At 40.1% G+C, this 12,362-nt stretch overlaps 1 protein-coding gene across 1 annotated transcript; it reads right to left on the bottom strand.

The window, feature by feature from the left end:
- On the bottom strand, positions 1–4,954 carry LOC104436430 (transcription factor MYB1). Its single transcript, XM_010049195.3, has 4 exons — positions 4,936–4,954; positions 1,487–1,637; positions 1,181–1,310; positions 1–1,068 (listed from the first exon to the last, which is right to left on the bottom strand). The coding sequence occupies exons 2-4, from the start codon at positions 1,617–1,619 to the stop codon at positions 354–356; spliced, it is 978 nt and encodes a 325-aa protein (XP_010047497.1). The 5' UTR covers positions 1,620–1,637; positions 4,936–4,954; the 3' UTR covers positions 1–353.
- Positions 4,955–12,362: the final 7,408 nt, after the last annotated feature.

The following is a 12,362-nucleotide window of genomic DNA, read 5'->3' on the forward strand; positions in this document are numbered from 1 at the left end:
TGAAAAGAGCAAGTGAATTGCATAGTTCCAAGTAAGTCGAAGTAAGAACTTGAAAAAGATTTCCTTTACAGAGGCCTCTCTTTCTCTCTCTTGGAGCTAAGTACAGCTAGTCATGGGATTATTTATCTGACAAGTTGGGCCAACATCGTGTTGTGCAATGATGTTTTAGTTTGAGACCCCAACAGCTGATCCTGGAGTGAATAAACAGAGTGATTGGCAGACACCCATAAAAAAAAAAAAAGGACAAAAAGAAAGGAATCATGAACAGCGGGGACGGCCTAGTATGTCCCTATATGCAAATTCTTGTATGAAAAATGGCTCCTTGACGATGTCGTACAGTTCTCATGTCGTGCTCAAAGCCACTGGTCTCCTCCATTATAGTCAAGAAAGGAGGCAAAAGCCTGATGGAAGTTGGGACCAGCATTTGCTTGATGATTATCAGGAACACTGTCACTGCTCAGTGCTGCCCAACCCAGACCTTGCACTTGGCTATCATCAGCGAACAGATCGTCACTGATCGTGATGCTGTTATTGCTGTTGAATTGACCTTGGTTAGCGATGCTCGATGTGTCCGAATTCAGGAACTCTGACAAGCAGATATCCCCAATCTCAAAGTCATCCATCGACAGATCCGCCGGAATATTCCCCGTGAATGGCGGCAAGACTCCGGTGGGAGCCGGGTCCACTGCCGCCGATGCTGCAAAGTCCGTGTTGATAGGATCTTCATTTCGGTGAAGTTCTTGTTCTGGCGGTGGGTCGATGAGGACCTTGGAGCACTTGAACGCATTGGTCTTGACCGAACGAGCATCGGGCTTACTTGATGGCGACTCAGACGCACTATTATCGTCGGTAGACATTTTCGATGTCTCGGAATGTCTCGGGCTCTTTACTTTGCGGGGTCGATCATCGTCACGTTGATGATTTGGGGATAATTGATCGACATGACCACTGCGAGATTGCGAGTTGGTTGGGGTATTGCTCTGGACCTTCCTGCCTAAGTTGGTGTTCCAGTAGTTCTTTATTTCATTGTCTGTTCGCCCTGGAAGTCTCCCGGCTATCAGAGACCATCTGAGCAGAAGTTCCAGTAAGTTCATTTATGCACAGTTAAAAATGACTTGCCAAACCAGCACTTGGGCATAGGGAGATGAGATGAAAAGGTACAGAACAGAAGAAGTTTCACCTGTTCCCCAAAAGCTTGTGAAGCCTGATGATGAGCTCTTCCTCATCGGGAGATATGTTGCCTCTTTTGATGTCAGGCCTCAGGTAGTTCAACCATCGCAGCCTGCAACTCTTGCCACATCTCTGCAACCCTGCAAAAAGGAATTTCCATCCTTAGTCAGACGAAACCTCGTTTCCCTAGCGAACGACGACGATTATCTCTCGAGAATCGAACCGCCCGGACGAGTCTCGATCTCTCCCGCTATCTCCACAAGCTCATTCAAAGGCAGAAAACAAAAGGAAAAACACACTGGCAAACGCTAGGGACCTGCTTTCTTGGGGAGGTTCCTCCACCTGCCCTCGCCGTGAGCCTTGATGTAGTTGGTGAGGATCCTGTCTTCTTGAGCCGTCCACGCTCCTCTGTTCAAGCCCTCCTTGGAGCAACAAGGGCTTCTTCCCATCTCTGCAACCTCTCTCTCTTTCTCTCTCTATGTGGCTGTGGTTTTTCTCTGTTTACTTTCCGGGTGTTCTGCAATACCTTCTTCTCCACTGATGCGGAATACTCAGCGCTTATATAGCGACCATCTTTTTGTCATGCTACCACATGCATATACGCACACCGCTCCCATCGTTTTTGTCCGTTTGCCACACTTCATTTTCCGTGAGGAAAGAAGCAACGTAGGCGGTCCCTTTTTGAAAAATCGTAAAATCAACGTGACTGAATTGCCAAAGAGACTATTATTCCCTCTCTCTCCCCCGACGATTCTTTTTCCCGTATGTATTTCGAAACCTTTTGGTTGCATGTGCCGCTCTCCCGGGACCAGCGCTTGTTTCTATATTTTATTTAGCTAATTTCAAACGTTTTCCTATACATTCGGTGGATATGCCAGAATCTTTTCGCTGGTCGGCAGATTAATACAGTTTCATCAGAAGCCATCGGCGGAAATCAAGAACCCGCGGTAGCTTGGAGTCTAGCGATGTCTTGGAAAATCTAAAATTTATATATCAAGATGCGAGAAGAGTCGAGAATCTCCCGATGTCTCGACTTCCCACGCGCATTAAACGTCGGCATAAAGATATATGAAATTTCATCTCGGATCTTATATTCATCCGTATGGTATCTTAAACAAACATGCACGACCAAAACGATGAAAAACAAGGGTACCCTGTCCAAATAAACAAATGCATTACTCGTGAGAAAAGAAGATGTTGGTTAATCTAATCGGGAACGTGATTCCATGTGACCGCAAAAAAGAAAAGTACAGTTCCTCGGCGATTTCGATGGGAAAACATTTATATGTTGTACTGCAAACCGAAGACCAAATGCGACGGAAGATATTTTAAGTGTTGGGCTGAGCGGTTGAGCACCTGTGGATGTTAGACGCGTGTATATACGGAGACTCGGTAAGTCAAGGAATTCAGACCAACTTGCGGTGGTTAGAAAATGCAAAAAAATGAAAAAACAAAACAGAAAATGGAGGAAAGACCGGGCGGGGATCACCAGCTTTGCAACACCCAGAAATGGGCATGCACGTTCGATGAGGAGAAATCGGAAAATAAAAAATAAAGAGAAATTTGTCGGACTGACAGGCATCTCGTACGTGGAGGGTTACATTATTTACTATCGTCTTCAGTGCTGTAGACCAACTTGATCATTGTCCCGCAGCGCGTAGGTCTCTCTCTCTCTCTCTCTCTCTCTCTCTCTCTCTCTCAGTTTCACGTCCCTCCTCTCGAGCTAACTTTCTCGTTCTCCGTCTTGAAAGTTGGTTGGACTTCAGCCGCCTCTCTCTCCCCCTTTCTCTCTCTCTCTCTCTAGGAATACAAAAGAGTCAAGAGGGGATGAGAGGTACATTGCACCCATGGAGGCCATAAAAATAATGACTCTGACAATCTATGGCATTCGCTGTTTCGTGGCCCAATCTCATGTTTAGACCGTCCATGTCTCCATCATCTGTTTGTTGGTAGGGAAGAGGCAATTGTCTCGTGGGGGAACCCTAATTTTTTCTTGAAATGGTTGAAGATATACGAGGTTGATTGGATTAGTTTAGTCGCAGGTTGTTCTGCAAATCCAAAAGGGGAGGACGGAATCTATTCATGAACCGCTTTGACGGGCATCTTTATTCAATTATGTTGAGGTAAATCAATCGCCATGTCGGCGAATTATGAATTGGGTCATATGTTCTCGTGCTCTTTTTTCGTACTTCACTTTTCTTATATGTCACGGTTCAAAACGATCAGACATTCCACGTGTTGGATCCACGCATACTGAATAGTTTTCAATGTCTAGTTCTAGATTGAGAGTGTATAAAGACAATGACATATATATCATCCTAATGATTTAAGTTTTTGGAAGTGATGAATTGACTATATCTATACTTTTGTTTTGACGAATTTTCTCATTGAAGTTTTCTCACTCCCCAAATTTAATCTCACAGCCGATTGGGATCTTGGGTACATGGTTCAATGCATTTATCTTTGGTTCAAGGAATTATAATATCCCTAAGTCTAATCAAAGAAAGTAAATCATAAAGCCTAAAGTCCGATAATTTTCAGAACGATTTCCTCCATCAATTACTTCTTTAAGAGTCAAAGTAAGACCCTAGGATTGGATGTACGTGGCACTTGTGTAGCCTTCGACATTTGACTATCTGGTTATCACATGATAATACGCAACAACCCCCTTTTCACACCTTTCTTCTAGAAATTTCGTACTGTGATGCAAATTCACGTTTTGCCAATATAATAATATAACCAGTATGAAAATATCTAAACGTTGACGCTATTGAATCACAAATAATAAAGGGTTCTAACTCTAAGATTGAGATCTCTACTTCTTCTATGTTTTTCCCCCTTAACCATCAATTATATTAGTAATACTAACAATCTTGTGATTTGGAGGCCACATCTAAAGCACTCATTGCCCTGTGATCATCTAAATCCCACGTGAGGCGACATACTAAATTATGTTGATGAGGATTTGTTATTGATAACAGTTGACTTGAAGCAAATTCATAATCCCGTTTTGATTTTCTCGCTCGCAATAAATTTTGATGTATGTCTATATTTGAATATAAGCATGATGGCTTTTATGAATGGAGTAGCAAGATCTTATCCAAGACTGTCCCCTTCTTTACTACACACCTAACGAGTAACCAAATTTGAAATTTCTAGGGTGACATCAAAGCCTTGAAATTGCATGTCTGAAAATTGGGCTATATTGGTGCTTCAAGCAAAAGATGAAACGCCTTGAATTTCCAAAATGTCGAGTGAGATAAGGAAGCCAGAATGTGTCTTTTCTATCTCATCTTATGCTGGCATTGGACAATTGAAGCAGCAAACTTAGTAGTTGGAAAGCTAACCAATCCAAAGCCCTAGTCCTATATTTATTAAAAAAAAAAAAAAAAAATTGGCCATAATCACTGCACTCATTCTGCTCATCGAATGGCCAGAGTCTTCTATTGCTTTACAAGAAACTATTTTTAACAATCTATAACCCCCTAAAAATGCCCATAATTTAGCCCATTGTCACCTCCATAATCACCACAATCCTTTTCACTTTTGACAAAATTGGTATTTTCATAACTACTCATGAGAAAATTTGCGATATGGGCGTGGAAAATCTACGGTCCATCCCCTCCAAACCCCTCTAGATCTTTCCCACTTGAGAACCCTTGAAATCACATCAGAATATGTTGTTAAAAACTTCAAAAGTCTTTGAGAGTAAATTCAATTCATACAAGTTATTCCCCTTAATGACAAATTCCATCTCCTCACGACTCTCTCTCTCTCTCTCTCTCTCTCTCTCTCTCATGCATATAAATATTATGATTTAGGAAGAAATGTCCCCAACATAGGGGGCCAAAAAAGGGACCTCAAGGAAGAAAGGTCGATCAAATGTTTGATCCACAAGGGCACCTCTTCATTAAAGTTTTAATTAGCAAATCTAGGCGACAGAGTAACTCAAAGCAGCATTTTAAGAGATCGACCATTCTAAAACCGGGGTAGCCAGATATTCAACAGATGAAAAGCATGATTAAAGGCAAGAATGGCAAGACGATATGTCATCAATGAACATGTGATTCGATATAATTACTATCGAGATTCGAACGGTAAATATCAAAACTTTATCAAGTGAGTCATGAGATAACGATCTGCATAAATTATAAAAAATGCTAAAAAGAAAATTGCTCATAAAACCAAATGGTACGGCAGATATTTGCTTTGTATGATGGTTCAACATCCCTCCACACATCTGAAAATTAAAAGGACGTACCATCAACCCTGGCATGATGGTGACGACGTATGGAGAAAAGTTTTGAAATCATTAGAAAGGGAGGGAAGGAGCAATTTGCCAAAACATATGCTTTGTGCTCATTTGGCGTTGGCCCAACTTGGCCTTGGACATCGAGTGCACCAATCGTGCTCTCAAGCTGTGCGACATTATTATTTTGGTGAGCAACGCCTCGGGCAATTGTAGTTTTGCGGGCAGCATTATGGTGGTCGCATTCACATCTTCTTGTGGCCCAACAAATCACTTTTAAGAACGTAGGGAAATGACGCTTCAGCCCTATGATCGGACAAGGGAAATCCGCGCATGGCGGAGCTTTTGTTAAGTCCATGGCCGGTGGAGTGTGTATCTATAGGATGGGCATCTTGATGCGGTCAGGGTCAGTCAAGACGAGATGAGTGGTTATAGTGAATAGTGATTTGTCATAAAAGAATTACATAGTTGAACTCATTTGTCCTATGTTAAGAGGCTTTGTTTTTATCTTTTGTACAGTCCAAAAACTTGCAAGGCGTAATACCATACATAGATTATTAAGAAAGAAAGACGGAAATGTACGGATTCCTTCGTGAACCGCTTAAACCGTGTTGTTTCTCGCCGGAATCCTCGAGCTGCTGCAACAACAGTTCGAGTAGCAGTATGTTGAATAATTTGAATGAGCTATCCGGTAAGTCAAGCAGCTCCATCTTGCAGTCACGAATATCACTTCTTGAAAAGTTAGGGGATTTGATAACACCCTAAAAGGATAAACGAGTTTTGTAGACAGCAGAACATATGGCGTTCAATGCTTTTGCTTGGTTGAAACTAGAGTCCAAGAATCTAAGGCAGCTTGATTCCACTTCTTTCCGACATCTTTCCTACAACTATGCCGACCGTCGCTCTGCGAGTAGGAATAGCTGCCCGCTGGGTCGGAATACTCCATGGATGTCCAAGTGGCAGTTCGTGACTCCTTGTACCTTAATGCTTCAGCTGACAAGGTTGTATATATAATGAATCTACAAGTGCAACTTCTTCTCATAAGGAGGCACGGCAGCTAGTCAGAGATCCCGGTGTTACAGCCTTCCGGTTCAAACTTATTTGGCTTTAAAGCGTGGCTAGCGATTCTTGATAGATTACAGAACGTTTAGTAGAATGTGAAAATGGTGTGATATTGAAAGCACCATGTCCAGGGGTCATTGAGCTTCTGGCTATGCTACCATTCTAAGAAAGTTCGGGTCCATCGAACTCCAACAGGTTCATCGGCTAACGGCATGGAGAGCTAAGCCGGGCTTTGCAGGCTACCATTGGGTGATAGTGATGCACTAGAATATGTCTCCTGAAGTTGACACGCATTTATGACAGTTGCCATGTTTTCTCGTCGGGCAATCTTGGCTTCTTTCAGCTGCAGCTGCGCAGAGGACAGACTTCACGTGAGTTGAGGGGAGACATGCAGAAGATTGAGGATCGATGAAGCTGTTTCTAATTTGAAGCATCTTACTATTCTTGTACAAAGGGATGATATTTTTTTCCCATTCATTGGGCAGATTCGCAGTACGACATTAGGTTTGTCCTCCTTGACTCGAGCCTGTAAAAGGGAGTTCTTCTCCCTTACCTTTTGTTATTCAATGAAATGGATCATTAAAAAAAAAAAAAAAACCATGCATAAATAATTCCTAATGACCATAAGCTTTTATAGACCCATCCCAAATTATTTAGAAAATATCGACCGTCGCGTGGGATGGAGTTTCATTTGGGGACACACAACCCGTGAACCCTAGGTCCACATCGTGCAATGATCGATTGATCAGCATTTAGTCGCTCAAAATTCTGTAATCTCTCGAAGAATTAAATGCAAATGAATACGCACGACAGCTTTTGTTTTGGATTTTTCTCTACGAGTCATTTGGATGGTGTGAGAGAGAAACGCGTGCAATTCCCATCATTTCATCAATAGTTGAATCCAAATATACATGACCCGACTCTTATGTTGTTGAATTTATATTGGGTTGGTGTACGTCAAAGTCGTGACCCTCCCCCCTTCTAGCGGGGCAATTTTGCATTAAAGTAAGATTTTCAATTGGTGCAACTTTAGTACAAATATAATATACCTCTTAAGGTACCGATACTGTATCAAAGATATTGTCGCGGATTTTCTAGTACCTAAAGTTGACGTGCATGACACGGAAAGTCATGGATTATTTCTCCAGCATTGCTCCCTCAAATACATTTAACTTTTCATATCTGCAAAAATGTTTACCACAAGATCCTTTGATATAGACACTTGAAAAACTAAATAAGCTCATTAAAGATTGCAAGGAAACGGCACGGAATACTCACATAACAATGATTTTCAGTCAGTCACATCATCGATGATATCATCCTACTTCAATATCAGCGTTACCTCCCATAAAAACTTAGCCTAAACTTGGTTTTACAAAGTTGACCTATGAGATATGTAAATGAGTTTCGTTAGATTAAACTAATTAAGTTACAGCATGCACAATACAAGCGAATTCAAATGGAATTGTTCTTCTGATTAATTATTCACCAATATAATCTTGTTTTTATCAGTCCATAATAAAATTATGCACAAGAATCTTCAAACTAAATAATAACAACGCCACCCTCAAGGGAAGTTGGGGACCAGTTTGATTTTTGGACGTTTATTAGGCGGCCCCATAACCGTGTCTTCACTTTCCACCTAAAACAAAATCAAGAACACTTTAAAAAAGACATACCTAAACCAATTAATTGTCTTAAACGTGCTTAGGCTTCAACTTGCCCTGAAAATGCTAGCCAGCACAATACTTTATCGCACTAAACTCATAATTGTGCGTAGTTGTAATAATTTAACAGGAAATAAATAGCGAATTATTATCACTATATTTCTTTTATTTATTTATGTCAGATGGCAGCGCCGGTGGATACCTGGACCACAAAGAACGATTGCCTTAATTTAATTCATTAATCTCTGTTTAAGCTTAATGTTTATATTTGGCTACCGCCGTACATGTGGGGTGAATAAGCCTGTCATCGATATGATAATATTGTGTAATGGTCACGAGATTCCATGCAGAGTGCGTTATGTAATCAGCTGGATCTTGGAGCCTTCTCCCTCGGATTCATTTTTATAATGAAAAAGATCGTATCATCAAGCATGAGGGCACGACTTTATTCTGGTCATGTTCCGGCACCACATGTCGGATTCTCAATGGCCATTGAGTATATTTTTTTATCACTGATTACAGTAAAGATGTGAACTTTTTTTTTAATGATTATCGAGCACAGAGAATCTCGACCGGCTGATGATTATGACGAGATTATTCCAAAGTGCAGCTACTGACTTGAAGAGGGAGCAAATGGTGAATCGATAGGAACAGGTTCGGGGAAAGCTGCCTCTGTCTTGAAAGAGACTTAAGATTTGTTCCTAAAGCTTCTCGATTTCAGCGGTTCGGTCATCGAGATAGCGCCTAGGAGGCTAGGCGAAGCTCCTGATTCTACATTCTGGAGGTTATATTTGAAGGGTTTGAAGGAGCTTGCTTGTCACAATCGCCGTCTCTACTATTTGAAACCCTTGCTAGGTTTTCCATTTTTCTATTAAAGATATGTTCGCCTGTACACATATGTACATAAGAATAATTACCAAAAATGTCTTAAATTTAATATGATCGTGTCAATTCAGTCTTAAACTATTCGATTGTACCAATTCAGTCCTAAATTTTTTCGCATTTTATTGATTGTGTCCATCTAGCCATTTTTTTTAATTGGAAATTGTTAATATGGACGCTGCATGGCATAATTGATGCAGATATTTTTCAAAAAAAAATTCATTATTTCTTCTTCTTTTTATTTGTTTTAACTAAGGACCGATAAGTATCACTAGCCACCCTTACCAGCAACTAGGTGAGGGCTTGTAGGGTCTCACTGTGGCTAAGGAGGGCCGCAATGCCCTCATCGGCCAAAGCAAGGGCCCGTAGCCCCTCACTCAAATCTGGCGAGGGCCAAGCTCGCGTATGGCCCTTGAGGGTTGACAAGCGATCCTTGCCAACTCTCGACCAAAATAAAGTAAACAAAATAATACGGGAAAAAAACCAAAAAAGGCAATACAAATTTTAAAAAATCAATGAAAATGTTAACGTCAACTTTGTACGTCATGTAAAATGGTAGATATTTATGTTAGCAATTTTCAGCTTAAATTGACATGATACATTCAATTGGCAAAACATGAAAATGTTTAGAACTAAATTGGTACAATTGAAAGTCTCGAATTGAATTGACACAAGTATCATAAATATATAGGACTTTTTTAGTAATCTCCCCTACTTACATACATGCATGCGCATAAATCTGTTTTTAATTTAATATTTGGTCAAATATAGAACACATAAGTACAAGATCAGCTCAATTTCCGCATCGACAGAGACTGGTTAATGAAAGTTTGTCTGTCTTTGGGAGAATGGTTCCACATGTTTGGCCGTATGAGACTTGGGAATTTTGTATCTTGCTTGTGGATTCTTGTGTTGTGGTGTTATTCTAGTGGTGAGGAGCCGCGTATTCTCTTGATTTCATTCATCATAGAACTCGATTCTGATGGTTCATGATGTATAAATCTATTTTATGGCGGCTGACTCTTTGAACTGCTTGTTACGCAGGGATAAGAGTTCGACTCCATTTTCCCTTCCCCAAGTAGATAATCAGGATGAAAAAAGAGAGGGAATTTCGGGATTCGAACGCGTGATCCGGGCTTCGATATATTGCATTAGATTAATCGTTTTCAAGAAGTTTATGTATATTTAAGCCGTCGAGAAATTGGGCCAACAACCCCTATATATTATAATCACATTATTATCCTTCCGGATTGGCGCAGTTGGTTGATATGTTGGTGGATTTTCAACTAAGGAAAGGTCACTTGTTCCAAATCCATCTAATATATGCAAACTAGGAGTGAGCAGTTCTAGATTCTCTATAAGTTTCATCTAAAACTTGGAACCTACCTATTAGAATGTGTTCCTCATTTCTAGGGACCTAGAACATATCCTATCAAAGGTTCCAATGTCGGTTTTAGGGTCTATTCAACTTTTGCCTATATTATTAATTAAACGATTGTAGTAAATTATTATCTTTAATAACCATTACTTATTAATACAATTTACTGACCATAACTTATATTTAGACACACAAAGAACATAAAATATTAATAAAGTAAAAGTCTCAATCATAAAATGGAAACTGAGACTAGTAATTTCATATTATACATTCATCATTGGATGCCATAGAATACCATAAGATTGCACGAAGATATACACTAAGAAAAACATAAAAACTTGTTTGAGTTTTAGATAGGTAGAACCTGGAACCTACCTATTGAATTAAATTCTACAGTTTTTGGACACTAAAACTTATCCTGTACATTTTGAAACCTGGAACCAAATAGATTCCCATTGATCCACTTTTAGGTTTTACTGTGGAACCGTATTCATCCGTAGTGCAAATTGTTTCAAATTAGAAGCACCTAAACAATTCAAAGGCCTAGACTTGCTAGCTCACGGGGCTTGCAAGGCATTTCATGACCCACGAGTAGTGGGGTCTTCATGTTCGTGCATTGAAATATCCCTTTCTATTAGATTTTTTTCAACTCATTGATAAGATGATGATGGTCGCTAATTTCAGGACCAACCTCTTCCGTGCACCAACATGCGATTCTCCTTATTTTTATGCTTGGACATGGGGCGTCTGTACGATAAAAATACCAATGCCTCATATTTAATGAACCCTGTACCCGCAATCAAATATACATGGACCCTTGCGTTTGTTGATGGCCCACGTGGGACTCGCCCTTCACGACGCTCCAACTTCGGTTTCCCACGCATGCTACGCTTTATTGACCTAATAATTTTTTGAAAAATGATTATGTAACAATCTATTTTAGATCATAAAAAATCAAATCATAAATAATATAAATTATTATAAGATTAATTTCTTCGAAAATTTGTGACTCATATTCTTATAGTATTCCAAGAATTATTGTGCTAGCAAAACTCTAATTTCTTTTCTTATTGACACACGACTCATCTTTTATCAAGTTGGCAAGTGGGACGTACGCATATTTATACTATGAAGAAACGGTAGCCGCCGTGCATTCAGCGAATACAGCCATGGCAGGGAGGTAGAGGCCACAAGCAAATCCAAAGATCTGCAAAGCGTATTGACGAGACCGTGCGCTTGTACCTCACAACGCAGCGAAAAAATCCAGAGGTGAATCATAATTGAATGAGAGCTGGGTCCTCTGCGCGGACATCGACCATGACGCACGTACGATTTCCACCTCCGGAGACATGGGAAACCTTCCAACGAGCAGCTGGTCGATGCCGACTCCCATGTGATCTTTTTGTCCCTTTTCACTTTTGTTTACGAGTCTCCCGGAGCTGTCGAAGCGCTTGGCGTATATAGATTCCGAGTAGGTAATGACCGGAAACATGCTAAACCAGGGTTTCATCTTCGAGTATCATATCTTTTGTGTTGACCATTGGAAATATTTTCTTGAGTCCAAAAGGTAAGTTTAGTAAGGCCTTATGTACTTTAGTTAGCACAAGACACATTAAATATTGGATATGATTTTGTTTAGTCAAAAAAGTGTCGACAAAATACTTTTGAAATGTGGATGGATCCATATGAAATTAACAAAGAATAAATGATCTTTTGTCAATTCTCAGACGAAAAAATTAAAGGTACAAAAACTGGAGGTAATCGTGGCCGGTCATGTAAATGAATACTTGAATGAAAAAGAAGAAGATAAGACTAAATAACCAGTTTTCATTGATTGATTGAAGGTCACTTGCTCAAATTGCAATCCTAATACTTATAGCTACTAATAATGGTTAACAATAGTTACAATAGAAGTAAATAACACCCTAAGTGACTCATGGAATTTAGCAACATA

The sequence above is a fragment of the Eucalyptus grandis genome, chromosome 3 (assembly GCF_016545825.1).
Source record: "Eucalyptus grandis isolate ANBG69807.140 chromosome 3, ASM1654582v1, whole genome shotgun sequence".
In the NCBI taxonomy this organism is placed as follows: Eukaryota; Viridiplantae; Streptophyta; class Magnoliopsida; order Myrtales; family Myrtaceae; genus Eucalyptus; species Eucalyptus grandis.